We start from the raw sequence: 20,674 nt of genomic DNA, 5'->3' as shown, positions 1-20,674 counted from the left end.
ATTGGTGAACACCGCAGGAAAAAACGAGACAGCTGCTAGTGGCCAAAGCAAACTGCTAAACATAACTGCCAAAAAGAAGCAAACTTTCGTTCAGTTTGTGCCTATGCGCTTGCTTGCTGGCTGACTGGGCTGCCATGTTTGTCCCGTCGCTGCTGGTGTAGGATTTTATGTGCGTGCGAGTAGCAGTCAAGTTTTCTCGTGTCGAGGGCGGACCAGCTTTTGTCGATTCTATCGTCATTGACTCAAAGAGGCAGTGGCCCAGAAGACGAAATTTAAGTTTGCAACAGCAGCAAAACGAGAAGTTCTTGTGTTGCAATCTATCGCCCACTGTAGCTGCTGCGTGTGAAATAATTGTTTTGTGTTATAATCCGTTGCATGTGTGTCTATTGTCTCAAGAAAAAAATGAGGGAATGAGTGAAAAGAACATGTAAAGTGGATCCTGCATTGACTCTGGAAAGAAGAAAAAGAAAAAAGAATCAGTCGCATTCACCAGTTGCGGAGCGGTACAGCGGATGTCAGATTTTTTGGAATATTGCCTTGGGCGAAATTTTCCATTGCTGTGGTGCGGTCGCATTCGGGTGCATGATTTACCAGCTTACGGAAAGCACCACACTGGAGAAGATCCCAACTTCTAGGAACAGTGAGTGTGAAACAAATATGGGTGCCCTCCGATGAGGTTCGCTAGGAACGAACGAGGAAAAGTGAGAAAAAGGCAAGGTTCATCACATATTAATCGGGCCGTGTTTGATGAGATTTTGTGCGATCAGGTTGCGTACAGAGAGCATAAAAAGGAGGAAGGTGGTCGACCAGCAGCAGCAGCTTAGCTTTCGATATGAATGGAAGCGCGTTTGGAAAGAGGAAACGAACGGATCAAGTGTGTGTCCGGGTCCGGGTCGGACGGGGGGTGGCTGCTGGCTGGCAGTGATACAAAGAGCGACGCAGAGTAAAGAAAAGTTGGCCGAGAGATTTTTTTTTTTCTTTTCGCTCTGCCTCCTTTCCGAGATTTGGATCGTTTCATTCGTTGCCGTTTTGTTGCTTCGTTTTCTTAGCCTGCTTTGTTTTGCTGCTGCGTTGGTGCTACTGGGTATGCACTGGCAAAAGTGTGCAGGTGAAATTGTGCGCATTATTCAATATGCGGTATTTTATATGATTTTGTCCAAAATGAATTATTCAAACCGCGCGGCGGTGGTGAGACATGATCATTGATGTCGAACCTGCTAGTGTTGTCGTTATGCATTTCCCTTTTTACGCGTGGAAATGTGAATTTAACATCAATTGTGTAGTGGTTTCTCTTGAGAGATTTCTTCTGCTAGACTTGCTGGCGCTGTGATTCATATTTCCTCGCAGCACATTAATCAAACAAGTTTTTGTTTTATCGAATTCTGTATAATTATGTGAAATATGTCGACAGTATTTGCAGATCGTGATCTAATATTCTGGTGCGAATTAAAATTTCCTTTCAACAATGGTTAGCGCGTTTCTTTCGGTGCAACGCCTGCAGTAGTGTACGTGCAGGACTACGGTTGCGGCAGTACCGCACGAACACTGCTTTGCAAATATCGAAAACAGTTTGTCCGATGTTGGTGGCCGTAGTGCCACACTCATCGAATATCACGATCTACTGTGTGTATGTATGCTTAAGTGCGTCGGTGTTGGTGACACTAGTGCAACACTTTTCTGGCTCTAATTTTTTCCTCGACGGACGGCGAACGAATGATGATGGATCGCGGTTGGATGGCTCCTTGATGTATCTGCTCTGCTTACTGCTAGCGAGTAGCTGACGTTTCTGTCGTCCCCATTGGTGACCATCGTCAACGTGAACTCGGAACTTTCAACGCGGCCCGATTTATGTTGTGTGATGTTCGTGTGCTGCTCACTCGCTGATTTCGAAAGCAAAGTGAAGTTTATCGGCAAAATTTTCGATTTTCCATTGCAGAAAAAATTGTTTCCCGTTGTGTGTCCCTCCGAGGTTGCTGTGGCAGACAGCTGCTGCCGTGTGTAATGTGTGAAAAAGTTCAGTTTCTGTGGGAAAAGTGACGATGGCTCGGGCGGAAATGGCTTCAAGAAGTTGTCTTTGTTTTGATAGTCAGAACTGAGCCAAACTCGAAGGTACAACTTGTCATCTAAACTGAACCGTTTTTATGGCGATGCGAGCAATTCTACAATGAATTTTTCATTGGCCGAAACGACGAAAAAATACACTCCTGGATTATACAAAGGAAAGTTAGAATATTGGTGCAGCAGGTAAAATACGAAAAACAACAACCCGGTAACGGAGAGAGTAGACAACGACACCAACAATCAGCAAACATTAAATTGCAGCGACTGTAAAAGTTTCGTAAGAGAAACAGGATTTCTATTGCAACTAAAATTGAGGCTAAGGGTGAAACTCATCGCTTCTGGCCGTGTACTGAAAAACATAATTAGAATATTACGGTGAGTGTTATTTGAACTATTTCTATGGGATTAGGAGTGCGCGTGAACTACACACCGCCAGGGGAAAAACCAAATTAAATATTCATTTGTTAGGTGTATTCTCAAATATTGTGCAATTGCAAAAGCAACATTTGCTCGGCTTCAATCACGTTATTTCCATATCCCTGCGATGCCGTATCATAATAAATCTGGCAGAGCGCTCTATTAATAGGTCACCAATCGATTTCATCATTTCCCACAGCAGCAGCAGCAGCAGGCAGCAGCAATTCTTTACTTCAATAACACAAAACGAAAACAACGAAAGCGAGGAGCCTCGCATATCCTGTCATGAATTAGAGATGGGTCGAAATAGCTGCCACACCGATTTTGTCTTTCTCCTAGAAAGGTATAGCAATTACTGCGGAAATCCCTAAGTTCTGGAAACTGTTATTTCCGAAATTATCTGTCTTTGTTATTCCAACAAACTTTAAGACATGGCCCAAAAGACATGCAAAATTTCAGAATTTTGAATGTATATCGATAAAGCCCTATTCAAGAAACTGTTCAGTTAAATATCTCTAATAGTTAGAATATCTTTACACGATATTAAAATTGTTAAGGACTGTCCAAAATCTAATGTTAAGGTTGGACACCTAGTTAAAGGTTGAATGAATTTTTAACTCTGGTATTAAAATAGATAAGTTATTTTTCATCAGTAAGCATCCGATGCGCAAACAAACAACAAATATCCATCCTGAAATTACGGTATCAACTGTTAATTGGTTATAGCAACATTACGATATTTGCATTCTAATTTAATTAAAGGACTATGATGATGAGTAACTTCGATACAACGAATTCTGTCCAAAAAAAAAGCAATTGACTGAGCCAATTTTGAGTCGAGCAGCAGAAACTGTAATCCCAGACATGAACATTGAAGTCCTAACCCTTTCCACAAATAACAAAACTCGTATGAGAAAGACCCGATCACATCGCTCTAGGTGTATTGATCCAAGTTGTTTTTTTTGCTTCATGAAAATAATATGACCGAAAAACATCAAAGTGTTATTAGACTAGCAACCAGCCGTGCATCAGAACATGGAAGATGCGGAAGCAGAGGGGGTTGCTGGCTTGATGTTAGTAGCACGAAGAGGTCAGTATTGGGTGAAAAACCCCAGGCGGCTTGTATGAATCGATTGAATATCGATTCCACGCCAAACGCACTGTACATGAACGGCAAAAACAAAAGTTAGAAGGTTGGAATTCTGTCGTCTGTTCTGAGCCGGTGATTTGCCTAAATCCAGACAGAAAATTACTTTTTATTTTTATAATAATTGTGCATTAATATTATCAATCGACAATTATCAGTCACCCGAGTTGTGAAATTGTCTGCGAGAGCAGATTTTACTTCTTCATTTTTTGTTTCATATTTATTCAAAGTGGATTTGACCGCACGGACGGCCGGTTGCTGAACTTCTCTTTGGGTCGAACAGCCAGATAAAACCTTTAATAACCGATGGAAGAGGCAGGAAAGCTGAGTCGGCCCGTACTGAGCTGTTTGTGGATGTTGTGAACTGCGAAGAGAAAGAAGAAGGGGGTAACAAGTTCAGGTTTAAGCGCTCTGCTTCGAGTAAAGCAACCGATCGAGTCATAAGTTCATTTTCTTGCTTGCTTCATTCCATTCTGTTCTGGCTGCCTACCCTGTGGCTTCTTTCTTCGCTGGGCACCGCTGAGGTACTCCCGGGTGTGTGTTTCTGATCTGATCGTGTGGGATCTTCTCACGTATGGCACTAAGAGTTGCCACGCTGCTGGGTAGAAGAGCTGTACAGCAGCCGGCTGGTACTAAATGAGGAGAAACAGGTTCTTTTCCCTGTTTTGCTTACTCAGTGCGGACTGCTCGGGAGTTTGGTGACTTGTTTCTGCTTCTTCAACAGTATGCACATAAACCCTTTCTGGTAACAAAGCCCTTGCTAGGATCACTCATTATTTGTGTTTCTTGCGGGCATGTACACGTGTGTATGTGTGTAGAGCGACAATAATTGAACGATCACGCCCGTGAAAGGTGATACGCTTTTTTGGGTATCGACTTCCGTTCTTTCTTAGGGCCACCATCTGGCATGAAATGGCCGAAATTAGTGCAATTTTGAATTGCTTAACATGTGTGCTAATTAGGTTAATCGGGTGAACCCTGGAGAATTTTGATTTTAAAACTGGGCTTCCGAGTGCTCTTTGCTTTTGTAAATAAGTCGTGTTAAAGTTGGTTGTTCGAATGTTCATCAATTTTTGTGTACAACCAATTGTTAATAATTGCCAGGGATTTGGATACTTGAAGAACGTTGGTGTGCATTATTCTACCATGTCGAGGCTTAAATGCATCACAATGTATAAACCAAAATTTGTTTATATTCAACGGAAAACTTTATAAACAATCCATCCGTCACGAAATGAGCAGTGAATTTTGATTCATTAGAAGATGAATTAGAAACCGTCCCGTGAGGAAGAGTTTGTAAAAAACTTCGAAGCAACAATGAAAAACAAGATGTGCATATGTTTTTGAAGCCAGGAGCACGATTGGGATATCAGTTTTGTTCATTTTCTTGCCTTTGAAAAGAAAACAAATTCAATGCCGAGAAAAACAAAATCTAGTGTGATCATACGCATATTTTTCAGATAAATCGCTCTTGTTTGGCTAAGCTTGAAACTTTACAAGTAATAGATCATGTTTATCACAACCTATTTTTTTATAATTGGGACAGAACTCATTACCTGTTTTGCAAATTGGGAATCCTTGGATATTGTTGCACTAGCTGACCCGGCAAGCTTCGTCTCGCCCTTTTTTCTTAATTTAATTATTTTGAACATTCTGAATTAATTCCATATAGTTCCAAAAATTGACCTTGCTATCATTTGAACCATTTGAAATGATTGGTTTTATCGAAATGAGAACATAAGATTTGTCCTAAAATATCGTTGCTTGTAATACATTAGTTTTGAGATGCTTTACGCCAAATGTTGTCTCATTAGGGAGCGCATAAATGACGTAACTTTTTTTTAGGTTTTTTGGCCCCCCTCCTCCTCCTATGGTAGCCTTTCGTCACAAAGTCAGACCTCCCTATGGTTAATTACGTAGCTTTATAACACACCATTCGATTCGTTATGACGTCCAGAATCTCTTGTCACAATTTGAGAATTATCGTACGGTACATTTTTGAGTAATTTGTTTGTACTTTACGACCTTCAAAAGGGCATTACTCAAAAATGTACCGTACGATGATTTTGAAATTTTGACCAGAGATTCTGGACGTCATAACGAATCGAATTAAGTAACCTCACCGGACACTCTGAATACTTACTTTACTTTTATGGCGACAGATCGTTGAGATCCTATGCCGAATTCAGAATACGTCTCCAAAAAACCCGGTCTTGGGCTGCTACTCTCCAGTCTCCCCTTACACCCGCTGCTCTGACATCCTCGTCGACAGCACACATCCAGCGCGTGCGATGTCTGCCTCGAAGTCGTCGGCCTCTATCCGGTTCTCTGCTAAATATTATTTTTGCCGGCGGCTCATCCGCCATCCGTGCTGCATGGCCAGCCCACTGTAACCTGCCGTGTTTCATCAGCTTGACACTCTGAATAAGAGATTTGAAATGAAAAACTTTAAAAAACATGCCGCGTAAAAAACGACTTTTCTGAAACATCCGCGAAAAAAAAAACCTTAGTATATCACCATCCCACACCTCGTTGAATTAATTTTTATGTTACACCCATTCAAAGATTTGAGGGCGGCTTTTTCATACAATTTAACTAAAAATCATCAATTAACGAAATTATAGAAGGTGTTAATTAGGTTGTTAAAAAGATATAGGGAACATCATAAAATGTCCCGCAATGAATACCTCTGGATGAAAAGACAAGATTTATACATGAACCAAAACACATAATTTTACATCTCAAATCACACTCAAGATCAATGGAAAACTTGTACTTAAAATCACAGCTGCTATATCTGGACATGGCTTATGATATGATATATACATCCCCAAAAATCTTAACGCCAGTTAGTGTCTCGAAGAATTAATATAAAAATAACACTGGTTGACAAAAGTGAAAAAAGTGCTGCCCTAAAGCTCGAAACAGCCGCCCTAGAAAGATTATAGCTTTTTACCCACTCCTGTGATTTGCGGTACCCTCAGCCATTACCAAAGCGCGTCAACTTACGTGAGAGTTCGCATAGTAATTGCTCGTCTGATTCGTAACTTCGACGTTATGTTTCGAGAAAACTCATTTAAGTCTCTGAACAAATGTTAGTGGCTGAGGGCACCAAAATTCACAGGAATGGCTAAAAACCTATATTCTCTCATTTTTTTCTAGTTTGAGCTTTAGGGCTACACCTGTGTTGGCCAGTGTAATTATCCCTCATAACTACATGTGAAACGAAGACAGCAGACCCATCTTTTTCGGAAGAAAAGCGCTGCTTAGAAAAGCTGGAGTGTGGGGAAATGGAGCAGCATCTCGCGCAGGTATTGGGCCGCGAGCTGATATGTGTCGGGATAAAAATGTAAGAATCTTGACGGATGAAGCGAAGGAGAAGTTTCGTCGTGCGTCCTTCTGGCCAGTTTTATTGATAAGAGGGACTTATTTTTTGTTAAGAGGAAGTCACGCAAAGGTATTATAGAATTCAGCGTAAAGCAAGGGTAAGTGATGGGGAGCCTGAGAATAAACTCATACTTAAAGTCCTTTTTGACATCGAATGGCCTGATTCTACTAAGATTCGAACCCACGACCATCCGCTTAACAAAGCGGACTCTGTAACCTTGCGGCTACGCAGCTCCCCGAAAAGTACCGAGCGATCAGATTTCTCAACGCAGCCTACTAATGTCGTTTTCGTTTTTGCGGTGTAGCTACCCAGCGGACTACACTTTTTCCTATCCCTGTTTTTTTACATTTTCCGGACTATCCCGGACTACCCTTTTTCTGTCCCGGACAGCGCAAAAAACAGAGTGCAGTTTTGAAGACACCAACACATTCACACGTATGTGCCAAAATAAAAAAAAATGTGTCAAAATCGGTTAGCTTTGATTATCGTTCTTCGCGTGTCAAACATTAGGTTGAATTTTATTTATTTTAATTTGTTATTTTGTCATTTTTCAGTTAATTGGCAAATTTTGGTAGCACAAATGCGATAAAAGACAATGGCGATAATGACCAAAACAAAAGTGACAGTTACCTCTGATATTACGCACACCATTGCAACTGCTCGGAAAGTGTTTTTTTCAGCTGCAAAGCGTAGTCCGGGACGGGATAGTTCTGCCGTAAAAACGAATTCGACATAAGTGCTCTAACAAATCATTTTTCGCCGTCTCTCGCCACTAGCACGGAGGATCGTGGGAAGTTATCAAGCCGGTTTTGTGGATGTGCGATCTACAACGGACCAACTCTTTACGCTGCTGCAGATCCTTCAAAAGTGTCGCAAATACCAAGTCCCCACGCATCACCTAATCATCGATTTTAAGGCCGCTTACGATACTATCGACCGTGTAGAGCTATGGAAGTGCTGTGTGAAGATTTCGGGTGCGGCAATACAATACACCAAGCTGAAACGTGAAGCAGAGAATGTCGGATTGTAGGCGGATACGTCGAAGACCAAGTATCTGCTAGCAGGGGGAACCGAGCGCGATAGAGCTCGCCTAGGTAGTAGCGTAATGATCAACGGAAATGACTCCGAGGTGGTTGACGAATTTGTGTTCTTCAGATCATTGGTAACGTCAGACATCAACTGCAGCAGAGAAGTCCGCGGACGTGTAATTGGAAATCCTGAGAGATGTATCACCAGGAAAGTAAGTAAGTAAGTATGTGTATACAGGGTGTCACCGTAAAAATGATACACACATTTGAGTGTCTTTCGATGCTAACTCTGCCCTGTCCTGCTGATCAGCTGTGTTCGTTTTGATTGCACCATATGTTTGAATTTCATTCGTAAGAGATAAAGCCAGTGTTTCACTTTTTAGGGAAAAAAATTACAGTGGATTCAAGTAGCGAACAAAACAAGATCTTAAGGTGGTAGTGTGTAGAAGCTACCACGTGGTCGACTATGAATTTTCAGTGCCACTAGACTCGGGAATAGTGAATGCGTTATCTATGAAAACACTATCTTTTGTTTTTGTCACCATAACAAACACGATGATAAGTTTTCACAAGTGACGCAATAACTATTACCGAGTGGTAAGCATTTGAAAATTCGAAGTCGACCATGTGGTGGCTCGAAGTCAGCCATTTTTGACTTCAACACACTTCCACCTTAAAACATACAAATCAGAAGAAAGCTATAACGTTATAAAGCTATAACAGGGCCATCAAACGATTCGAGGAAACTGGCACAGTTGTCCCCAAACAGAAACCGGGTAAAAAACGGAGTGTGCGGACTGCAGTGGTGTGCAAAGCCGTTAACGAGCGTATCCGGCGAAATCTAGCAAGGTCGGCAAGAAAAATGGCTTGTGAAATGAACATGAGTCAACACACCATGCATAAAATCATCGAAAAGGACCTTTGATAAGTAGCTCTCAAGCAACAGAAGATTTACGGATTATTATTGCTACTGAAGACGCACGCTGCTCACAAAAATTTTATCAGATAAAAAAATATTTAGGTACTTTGGAGGCTGATTTGAACAAGCAGAATGATCGTCATATCCCAGCCGATAAGAGGAGTGGAACGATTCCAGGATTCTTCAGCTGTGATTGTTTGGGGAGCCACTGCTATTTATCGGGACATCAACATCAGTAGAGAGTACGATTTACAACACGTCATCAAAGAACGTTTGCTGCTCCGTGCCAAGGAATTATTTGAAAAAGAGAGTTGTATTTAACAGTCAAAAAACATAGCACTGTATTCATTACGATGCTTTGTATGCGTTGACCTTGAAATGAAAGTGATTCCGTTCATCTCAACCTAAACCCAAAAGTTTGTTTAATAGAGAACATCATTGTATTACCATCGATCCAAGATATTTTTAAGCACATTGAACGAAGTTATTTGAAACTGGGACCAATACCAGTGTTGTATAACAGAGAAAAGAATTCAAATGGTGTTGGAAATCTTTTAAAAACCAAAAGAAATGATGGCAAGTTTATCTTTTCAGGTTTGGAAGTAATGATGAGAACTCTTTTCCATTTATGTCTATTTTAAAGATTGTTAAATCTTCACGCTTCCTAGGATTCATTTGAATTATTTGCAACTTTGCAATTTGCTTAGAGGTTAGCTAAAAAAAAATTAAAATTTTCTAGTAGGTACTGTTTCAATATGGAAAAAAAGTTCTTGTTCCTCTGTTGAAAGCAAATCTGCAGTGTAGCTATGTGTTATATATTAAATACCTAGTAAAACTTCCGAGTTATCTTTATTAAAAAAACCTAGGGAAAGAGATAATAGCACACCTAAAGCCTTTAGACCCTTTAGACCCATCAGTCTTTCCTCTGTTCAGTGAAAACAGTGGAAACCAAATTTTGACGACTTTAGTCAATAGCAAAGCAAAGCCTTGGTGCTACATTCCGTATCGGAAATCGACCTTCTTTTTTACTATATCACAGACTGCAGCCGACTGTAAAGTGTACAGGACAACTGCGGGGCTAGGCGCTACGATCCCACTAACACTAACAGTCTTTAGCTTAATGCGTTTCGCAATGTAAGCAAAGGGTCAGGATAATTGTGTTATTCTATGCACAATGGACAGACTCATAGGGGTGATCCCCTAGTTTAGTCCGAACGAGCGATAGCGAGTAAGGACAGCACACATCTCGGACAATCGAGTCGGCCGTAGGCCACGAGTGTTTTTTTAGAAATGAACTTTGTGAATTTCAGCCTTATGATTTTTCAGCTTTTCGTGATTCAGCCTTTCGTGTTTTCGGCCTTATGTAGCTTCAGCCTTTCGTGATTTCAGCCTTTCGTGATTTCAGCCTTTCGGATTTCAGCCTTTTGAGTTTCAGCCTTTCGTAGTAGACCCTAATAAAACACAGATTTAAAACTGGCCTAAAACCAGTACGATGTGACTTCCGATAGATAAGTAGAAGGCAGAAGTAATTTACTGTACGCTGATATCGGGATGCCTATCTTCGCAGTCAGCAAGATAAGCAGCGGGAGAGTAAATAAATGATAATTGCAAAAGCAACCATCGCATGTACACACCATGGCAAGGGAGGTCGCACTCAGCAAAAAAAAAAAAAATCACGGCTTCAATCTGATAACGAATTTTCGGATATTTACATGATCATTAATACCTGTTTTCGCTTTTCTCCGTTCTTTTTTCACAGATGTTCACTTTCACAGCTTCGTGCGGATTGAGGGGGTAAAATTTTTAGCCGATTCATAGCGCCAATTCAATTGATACACCGTGGCGGTAAAGCGTACAGATAAAAAACGATCGCCAATAGCCAACCAGCCTACCCACCTCCAACCTAATGCGCATGTTGTACTTTGTTGGCACCAAACCGGAAGATGATCAACACCTAGACGGAAAGCGAACGATCGCTTCAATCATATCATTACACCGCGAGGATATGCTACTTAAAAATCCGCATCCGTACGAGATGATCCTTTGTGATATCTAGCTTTTAAGGGATAATTTCAAGTTCATCTGAATGGGAACAGGTTAGGAAATTCCTATCGTGTGTACGCTCAAAGACAACAACAAAAAACGACCACAGAATAACGAAGCGAACGGCTCACTATGACTAGTATATCGTTTAAAACTACAACGACAACCGGAGGAGATGCGAATGGATGCATTGCTGCGGCTGCCTCATCTTCCTCGTCAGCGGTGGCGGCCGTTTCACTTATGTCGGACAAGACGATAACGATGACCCCATCGCAGCTAGCCTCCGCCACCACGGCAGCAGCTGTGGCTGCCTCCAATCTGCTCTCCACAGCAGCGGCATCCAATCCTTCGAGTGCTCTGTTTGCCGCTGCTGCTGCTGCTGCGGCAGCTCACCATCAGCAGCAGCAAAACAATAACTACCAGAGCAATAGCAGTAGCAGTAGTCTATATAATAATGATAATAATAGCAATAATAAGGCACAGTCTAGCGATAAGCTAAGCAGTAGTAGTAGCAGCGGTGTTGGAAGTGGCGCTAGTGGCACCGGGGAGGAGTACGAACGGGCCAAATACAAAACTCCACAAGAGGTGATGCTGTTGTACATGGATAAGCTCACTCAGTATGAACACCACGAGATATACCAGTACCCGAAAATCTATTTCATCGGAGCGAACGCAAAGAAGCGAAGGGGTATCAGCAATTCGGAGTACGACAACGAACAGGGCTCTTATATTCACATCGCTCATGATCATATCGCGTACCGCTACGAAGTGCTGAAGATCATAGGCAAGGGAAGTTTTGGACAGGTGGTGAAAGCGTATGATCATAAAAATCATCAGCATGTGGCTCTGAAGATGGTCCGAAATGAGAAACGATTCCACCGCCAGGCCCAGGAAGAGATTCGCATTCTAAAACACCTTCGATCACAAGATCGGATGAACTCGATGAACATCATTCACATGTACGACTATTTTGTTTTTCGAAATCACATGTGCATCACGTTCGAACTGCTGTACATCAATCTGTACGAATTGATAAAGAAAAACAAATTTCAGGGCTTCAGCATACAGCTGGTTCGGAAGTTTGCTCATTCCCTACTAAAGTGCTTGGATGCACTGTATAAGAATGAGATTATACATTGTGATATGAAGCCAGAGAATGTTCTGCTGAAGCAGCAAGGACGTTCCGGCATCAAAGTGATCGATTTCGGCTCGTCTTGCTTTGAGCGTCAGCGGGTATACACCTACATACAGTCAAGGTTCTACCGGGCACCAGAAGTGATTCTCGGGGCGAAATACGATATGGCGATCGATATGTGGTCGCTGGGTTGTATTCTTGCTGAACTATTCACTGGATTTGCCCTTCTTCCCGGCGAAGATGAGGCGGATCAGCTAGCATGTATTATTGAACTGATAGGTATGCCACCGAAAAAAATCCTCGAAAATTCGAAGCGAGCGAAAAACTTTATATCCGCTAAGGGATACCCACGGTATTGTAATGTAAAAACGCTAGAAGATGGAACCACTGTGCTGACGGGCGGCTTTTCACGAAGAGGAAAACTGAGAGGCCCTCCCGGTTCTCGCAGTTTGGTTAAAGCGTTAAACGGATGCGACGATCCGCTGTTTTTGAATTTCATTGAGCGCTGCCTTCGGTGGGATCCGGCGCTGCGTATGACCCCAGAAACGGCGTTAAACCATTTTTGGTTTAGAAGGTTGTTGCCACCGTCTCCGAACGTGGCCACGATCACCACCACGAATAGTCCTTCCACGTCGAGTAACTGTCAAAATAGCCATATTAATAAGGTACTGAATATCGCGTACGCGTACGCGGATCAGCAAGCATCTTCGCTGGTGACAACTTCGACCTGCAATTCACTAATGGCATCGCACCATGGCAACTCTAGCTCCCTGCAGTCGTTACAATCTGCTTCGCTTACCTCGTCGGCCATCAGCATTCCGGCTGTGAGTGGCAGCGTGGGAGCCATTGGTGGCGTTGGTCTTGTGGGAAGCGGTGGAACACTAGGGCGGTCTGCGGCTACTACCATCATCGATATTCCGTACAATCCAAACGATAAGAAAAGACTACTGAATAGCTCCCCACAGGCAGCGTCTTCACTAACCTCTAACCCTGGACTGGCATCCACTTCCTTCGTAGATTACGGTAAGTTTAGTTAATTTCTCCTTCCTTTCATGCATAAACACAAGCACGGTGTTACTGCTGTGTACGTTCGTCCGTGCGTCGTTCGTCGTCATTATCGTCTCTGTGCTACTACTATTACTACTAAAATACACTACTAAAATACGAATATACATACACCTGCTGCTCGCCTCGATGCCCGTACTCTCTAACAACCTGTACTGTGTTCTGTGTTCTAAACTTCAACCCAAGTACCACGTGTCATCAGTCCTTTTTTACGGCAACAAAGCATTTACATACTAAAATGAATGTTTTTCTTTCACAGTGTACATATAACTGAAAGTGAACTTAACTTAACAGTACCTAGTAATGTTTCGCTCATCTCGACAACGATCACTGCTTAATTTTATATCTCGAATATAACCGCTTTTTTCTGGCACTTACTCTCTCTCTCTCTCTGTCTTTCGCGCTCATACACAAACATTGCACCCCCGCCCTTGGATTGTGGATGGCCGGATGACCCCGGAGAAGACTAACTTATTTTGACCGATTAATGCATGCATTTAGTTAGGTTTTTTCCTGTCTGTTTCCGTTGATCGGTTGCGTTGTGATACAATGTTTGAGCTGTGCTCTGGTTCGGAAGTATATCCCTACGGGTTTCATGTTTTACGCTTAAATACCAGACCAGTTAAAATTTTATTCATAAATTGTTAGGTCACTTTATAAATTCTCTGATGACTTTGCGCGGAGTCACAGAATATCATCCGACTGATCTGAACTACAATGGTTTTTTTTCTCTAATGAAGATCAACTGGTTTTTAAAATCACATAAAGTGAAGTCACATGCACCGCTACTAAAATTTTGTTGTCTGGATTTTTAAACTTGTCACAAAAAAAACCTTTTCACGATTTAGTTTAGTTACCACGTTTTCCGACCCCGTCATGGCACCTAAGCTCAATTGTAACACTTTTGCATAGTGTTGTCGTGTATTGTTCGATTTAATTGTACCTCATGCAATTCTCCAATAATTCTAATCTTAACAATCTCTCAGGATGTTCTATCTCCCTCTCTGCCCCCTTCGATAATTTCGATTACCCATAACAATCGTACCTTTGTTTTTATTCGCACTACAGTGGTCGTCATCGAGTGAGTGCAACAGACCTCTCTTTTATTTTTCGTAGTACTTGGTGAATTGAGTGTATAAAATTTTGAGGAAATTTCGTTAGCAATAATGGCTTCCGGGACACCAGAATGCATGCCGGGTGCCGGGGTGTCTTCCCCATCCCCCAGAACGTAGAATCAAAATGACTAGTGCAAATTGACCGCTACCGCGCAGAGGTAAATTTGACGACGATTAGTGTCTTGTGCTGGTAGGACAGCGGACAAAGTGTTAGGTAATTAAAGCAAAACAAAAAAAGTAAAACAAAACAAAAACATTTGTTAGACATAAACACAATATATATTGTAATGTAGCGTGTAGTAGCGACTACAGAGTACCGATTGCGATTGGATGGCTCGGAAAGTATTCGAGCGACAGCTAAAATCTCTATGTAATAATTTACTGCTAGGGTAGTAAGCAAAAAGGCGAAAACACTCATTAACGGATAGGACATATGTAGTAGCAGTTGCAAGTAAATAAATTTATACTTATGAGGATAGAATAATTTAATTTAACTTTTGTGTATAGGTAAACAATTAGCAAATTGTGAAGCATAATGTGCGAGAAACGTTAGTAGTTTGCTGTTTTAAACTGTGAACATTTATATGATGTATGATCGACTACAAAAAAAATGTTTGTAATATGTAACAACACAATCGACTCCAGTTGGATTTTACTAATGTGACAACTATAGTAAAGTAAAGAAAAAAAAAATTGAAAAATGTACGGAATTTATATTATTGTTAAAAGTGGTGTGACACAGCTCTTTTATAGCGACAAAACATGGACTAAAGCAGTGTTGAGCTACAACAGCAGGAATAAATGCGGACAGAGAGTACATTATGGGAATGTGATTGATTGAGCGTATTATTTAGGCTTTCCGCATAAGCAGATAAATTATCAAAAAAAAAAACTTAAGCTAGATAATGGAACCAATCGTAATCGATTGCTAGTGAAAACATAGTTAAAGTAGCAGCAACTGGTACAAGCAGTTGATTTATATCAAACTAAAGTGTAATTTGCAAGAAATAAATCGGAAACTTTGGTGAAATAAGGTTTTTCTAAAAAAAATAAGGCTGTTAAAGCGCGCATATCGACTGCACCAACTAATCAAACATGAGTACAGCTGCTGCATTTGCTGCGAGCAATTTAGGACGGGAATAGACCAGGATTAACACTCACAACTACAACACAGAATGCACTTTTCTAGGCAAAATTCCGCAAATTTCTGCATTCTCTTCTTTACTGCCGCTGCCACCTGCAACCAAGCTGAAGCATTCGATAGGTTAGAGTGCATTTTGCTCTCTACAGTAGAACAAAACTGCGTAGGTTACTTTATTTAGCTATTTTGTGTAAGGCGCTAGTGTTCAATCCCATTTATGATCTCACATCAATCACCCATGTTTAGTCGATTTGAAATTTCCATTGATGAGTTGTGTTCCGTTGAAACTGTAATTTGTACTAGAATTGGTGGCCTATAAATGCTTAAAAAGTAAACTCTGTTTAGTGCGCGGCACGCGCCTGGAGAAAAAAAACACTAGTTACATTAATCAATTTCATTTCATCGGCTAAGTCGCTGCAACAGGCATAAACTGATACACATTAGACATTACGTAACGGATACAAAGAACATGTTGTGAGAATACATTTTAGGGAATCTTGATAACTGTCTATTATTCGGAAAGAAGATAAAAAGAAGCTTTTAATCATAGACGAGAAACAATGGCTGATATATTCAATCGCTCCTTGACACATTACCTTAGAGAAGAAACACAAACATTCATAGACAGGAACACGCATTGAAAAGCTTTCGATAATTTAACTAGAATGAACATTATTCAGCAACATCCGGATAAAAATTTGCTGCCAGTCGACTTCTCTGCGTGTACAAATTCCTACCCTGAACTAATTTCACCAACTGTAAATGCACGAGCGCCATAGAGTCTAAAAATCATTTATGCACTTTTACAATGCGCATTTATTGGGACTGTTTTCCACGAGTAGTATGAGAATAAAATCGAAAAAAATGTAGACGATGCAGAAGCAGAGGGGAAGTCAAAGATCAATTTGGAAGAAAGAAAAAACAAACGTAAAACTAAGCGAAACAAACTGCCAATATATAAGATCACTAGTGGAAAATGATTCATTGTCACACACAAAACGTCACAATTACCGTCATTAACAGTCATACTGAATTGTGTAGCCGCCGTCACCGTCATAGATTTCGTCAATGTAGGATGAAAGGATAGGGAATGTCAGTCTAAGCTAGTAAGAAATAATCAATGCCACATCTCTATACACATTCTCGTACACCACGACCCCAACGAAAGAAAGGATGCTTAGTCCCCGACATTAGCTATCATCTAAAACTTTCAATATTCGAAATAACCAGCCATACACACACACTCTAGAATATTTGTAGCTGTATTACCACTTGTATACAATCAACTTTTTATAAAAAAAATGAATAGAGCAATTTATTGCTAAAAATATATTGCAATTTCATACTTTCATTTGTTTGTTCAATTTTTTTCCTATAACGGGCCGGGAAGTAGCGCTACCTACTAACAGAAACACAACCGATTTTGAGAGACAAAGTTAAGTACCTATTCTATTCCGTTTGGTCAATGGACAGGTAAATTAATGCTGGTAATTTTTTTTCTAAGATCCTTCGTTCGAACGCACAGTTTCGTGATCAGTTTCATTTCTTTATTCAAACACCCAAGCACACAAACCTAAACGTTGTGAATTTTCCAACAGCACATACACAAGCACCCACAACACATTTGTAGTTTAGCCCTAGGTTCGTTCCTTCAATTGCGTTTCTGCTGGGCGAATAAACTGCGAACAAATATGACACTATACCATAAACAAAAAATTGTGAAAACAACATAACAAATGGACTGTATTACTAGTGAAGGTAAACTTATAAGTAAACAGATATTTGTAGATAATATAAACAAACTAACGTATCCTGCTACCATAGTTCGGCCAGCTTCCATGCGTTTTACAACATAGGTTGCAACAGTTTGGACATGACGAATTTTCTCGGTTTCTGGCGTTTTTTTTTCACTCTCTCTTTCTCTTGTAAAGACGATCCGGAAACTAAAGTTTCGGTGGGCAGCGCATATTACAAAAAAATGAAAATTAAAAACTTTAAAATACTCAGCGATGGTAGAAATAACGGAACCAAGCGTTGCTCCTTTGGTTAGACTTCTTCCCTTGAACCATTGATTCGATGATAGTGAAAAATTATAAACTTTATAACCAAGCATTATACAAGGGTTACTTGTATATAGTATGAACAAAAAATAAAACGTAGTGGAATGGGTAACATTTGACTTGAACCACTGTTGTAGACCTCAATTGGAAAAGAGAAAATTGCAGCAAATATGAAACGGGCAACAAAAGAGCACACGATAATACTTACACGTTGTTGCGGCAAAAAACAAAACAGAAAAATGAGAGACATTATAAGTTAGCAATGATTGCAAGAAAGTGAACTATATTATAAGCAAAAACAGTAAAAAAAAGCATGTATAGAGAAAAAAATATATGTCGGATGGAACAATGAAACGTTGAAAAGAGTGTGAAACCTGTCTTTGATCCGAAATTGAACCGGGGGTGTGTTTATGAAATGACTAAATATTTGGATACGTTCGACATCCGGTCTAGTTGATAACAGTCATCGAAGGCTTCTAGTTGCTGTTGCAAGAACAATGCGTCAAGTCATCGGCATGGGATAGTTCAGAGCACGCTAGAATAATGTTCACGAGAAGAAGACATTGTTCACGTACAACAAAAATAGAAATAATCCAAGATGATTTCCCTGAGAATCGCCGGACCAAGCAGAAATGGTTGCAATAGCATCAACTTATTGATCATTTTCTAGTTGACGAATTATGAACGATATGAAGCAGGTTGAGTTGGTGTCGTCAAACGTTTAGACATAAAACCGTGCTGATCAGGCGATATGTATTGTACACATCTCTGAGCCAGCAAGTGTAGAATTGGCAGCTCGAACAGTTAAGAGGTAGAACTTAACGCAGCTATATCGTGATAATTCGAGATGATTCGCTTACAGCCTTTTTTGAACAGCGATGCCGAAGTGGATGCTCTCGGCAATATCGTGGGAACGTTGTTGTGAGCTTTTAGTCAAGGCTACCACTCATCTGTTTCAGACCAGCGATGGAATACGTATTAAGTATTTTACGTGACGTCTGGCCAACGAAAGAGCGAGAGGTAATCGGGGAGAAAAAAAATCACAGGAGGGTTGTGTGCAAAGCCACGACCGCAAGGTTGAAGTAGAATACTTTCACAAGAGAGATAACCTGGCTGCTTGCGTGTCAGTCATTTTCCCTAGTAAATAAATGTTGACCGCTCATTGGCAGTAAAATTCTGTGCAAATGAAGTAGAAGTACTACTCAATTTCAGTTTGCACGTATAAATACGACCTCACTGAACAGGAAAAGTACAAACTCTTTGCGGCGCAAACAAGTTTCAACAGTCAAAGTTTATGTACATGCGAATTCAAATTAAGAACTTTTGGTTAAAGCTCAGAACGAGAAAATATTAAATCTTCAATTTATTTGTTTGGTAGTCCTAAAAAGGACAGTTTGTTGTTGAAGTTAAAATCGAATATGACGATGATTGCATCTCTGTGTTACGCCGATAGCGGGAGTTATGGTGAACTTGCGTATGACGAAGGCATCTTATTACCTGTTTTATTGAATGGGAGAAAAAGGAATATTGTAAAATTTTGTAAACATTTAATTCAAACAATATTACCTAATCGTAGTCAGGCACTCAGATAACAAAGTTAAAGGCTGTTTTCACACTGAAAATCAGACAGCCAGCAGAAGTTTCGAATGCCAAAATTCAGAATGCTTGTGTAGTTGCCAAAAAAGTAGGAGGTTGTATCCAAGACACGACCGCATAAATGACGTAGAACTACGTACACTATTAACAAATGCATTGAGTGTTTCATTACCCTAGTAACACAACTGGTTTTATCAAAGTTTCATAGCGCTTTTTTTGGCTGTATTGAGCGCTATAAAACTTTGATGAAACCAATATTTTTACTTGGGTAATGAGTTATAATGTCTACTAATGAAGGGTTGTGAATCTCGTGAACCGGATTCAGCAGTTAGCAGAACGTGCCGAGTTAAAAACCATACACAGCACATACAGTGTGGTCCCCATGGCTCTGTGGTTAGCGATGTCGGTCGGCTAGCTCTTCAACACGGTTGTGATATCGGGTTCGATTCCCGATCGAGTCGAGGAGCTCTTTTCGAGCTGGAAATTTTCTCGACTCAGCACTGGGGCACGGTGTATCGTTGTACTCATCCTACACATACAAAATGTGCCGAAAACAACATCGATAACGAATTCTCTCAAGTGAAATCGAGTTGATCGAGACCGCTATTAGCCCCCAGGCTAAGCGTGCGATATTGTTGCTGTTACACACACAAATCATACCATATCATAGACACACACACATCATACCATATAATACAGACGCATACACATCATATCATATCATAGAGACACACACACATCATATCATATCATACACACACACACATCATACTCTATCATCATACCATATCATACACACAGCAAGCAAGCGACCAATCAGAGGACGTTATTTTTATTTCAACGTGGCTTGACAATTTTCAATAGTGCAATAGTTCGTAGATTCAAACATTTTTCTGCATTTGGGCAGATGCATGTATAATTTTCCAATCGATTGCTGCAAGAATGAAGAGAATCGGTTGAAAACCAACCGACCTATAAGCATTTGAAAAGGGACAAATTTCGTCCCAGTTTTTCAGTTTGCATCCCTGTGTGGTATGCTAAAGTAAAACGTAGTTCTACGTCAAGAATAATATCCCGTTATTTAATCATTATTAATATTTATTATTATATTTATTATTATAAATATTTATTTAATTCCACTTTTGTTTACTTAAAAATTTCAATATAATAATCATAAAAAAGATTAACTGCAAAAGTTAACAAACACTGTTAGAATTATCATTTACTAAACTTGTGCAGCAGGACAAACTCCCACTAGTTCTGTTAACATTTAAAGTTACTCCCCAATCCAATATTGAAGATTATACTGCAAGATCAGCCCTAATGTGTACGCCAAAATCTCTTCATTCATAAATATATTGAAACAGTATATTTATTGTTTATTAAAAATTGAAAAATTCTGTAGGTCCATATCTCTTCAGAACATTAATTTATGGTATGCCATTCGTATATTACAAAAAGCTAACACTACTCTCTCCCACTGATATTAAACGTCACCATTTTTTACTTTAACAAAGATGCGGAAATGAAGTGATTTTTCAGATTCGATATTTTTTTTT

General features: G+C 40.3%; 1 protein-coding gene across 6 annotated transcripts; it reads left to right on the top strand.

Annotated features, from left to right (window-relative positions):
• The first annotated feature begins 125 nt into the window (after positions 1–125).
• Positions 126–17,882, top strand: LOC129727738 (dual specificity tyrosine-phosphorylation-regulated kinase 2). 6 transcript variants are annotated; one of them, XM_055685854.1, is made up of 4 exons: positions 126–640; positions 1,937–2,436; positions 10,720–13,161; positions 14,320–17,882. In XM_055685854.1, the coding sequence occupies exons 3-4, from the start codon at positions 11,136–11,138 to the stop codon at positions 14,340–14,342; spliced, it is 2,049 nt and encodes a 682-aa protein (XP_055541829.1). In that variant the 5' UTR covers positions 126–640; positions 1,937–2,436; positions 10,720–11,135; the 3' UTR covers positions 14,343–17,882. The 6 variants fall into 6 exon arrangements, with proteins under 6 accessions (XP_055541829.1, XP_055541835.1, XP_055541830.1 ...); XM_055685860.1 differs by having other exon boundaries at positions 14,272–17,882; XM_055685855.1 differs by having other exon boundaries at positions 126–676.
• The last annotated feature ends 2,792 nt before the right edge of the window (positions 17,883–20,674 follow it).

The sequence above is a fragment of the Wyeomyia smithii genome, chromosome 3 (assembly GCF_029784165.1).
Source record: "Wyeomyia smithii strain HCP4-BCI-WySm-NY-G18 chromosome 3, ASM2978416v1, whole genome shotgun sequence".
Lineage (NCBI taxonomy): Eukaryota > Metazoa > Arthropoda > Insecta > Diptera > Culicidae > Wyeomyia > Wyeomyia smithii.
The sequence above is the reverse complement of the archived record's forward strand: the minus strand, read 5'-3'. Positions and strand labels throughout refer to the sequence as shown.

Bases quoted from the DNA above. Each gene is read 5' to 3' on its own strand.
- LOC129727738 (XM_055685854.1), top strand. From the start codon at position 11,136: ATGACTAGTATATCGTTTAAAACTACAACGACAACCGGAGGAGATGCG. The intron at 13,162-14,319 runs GTAAGTTTAGTT...TATTTTTCGTAG, and splicing joins CACTTCCTTCGTAGATTACG to TACTTGGTGAATTGAGTGTA.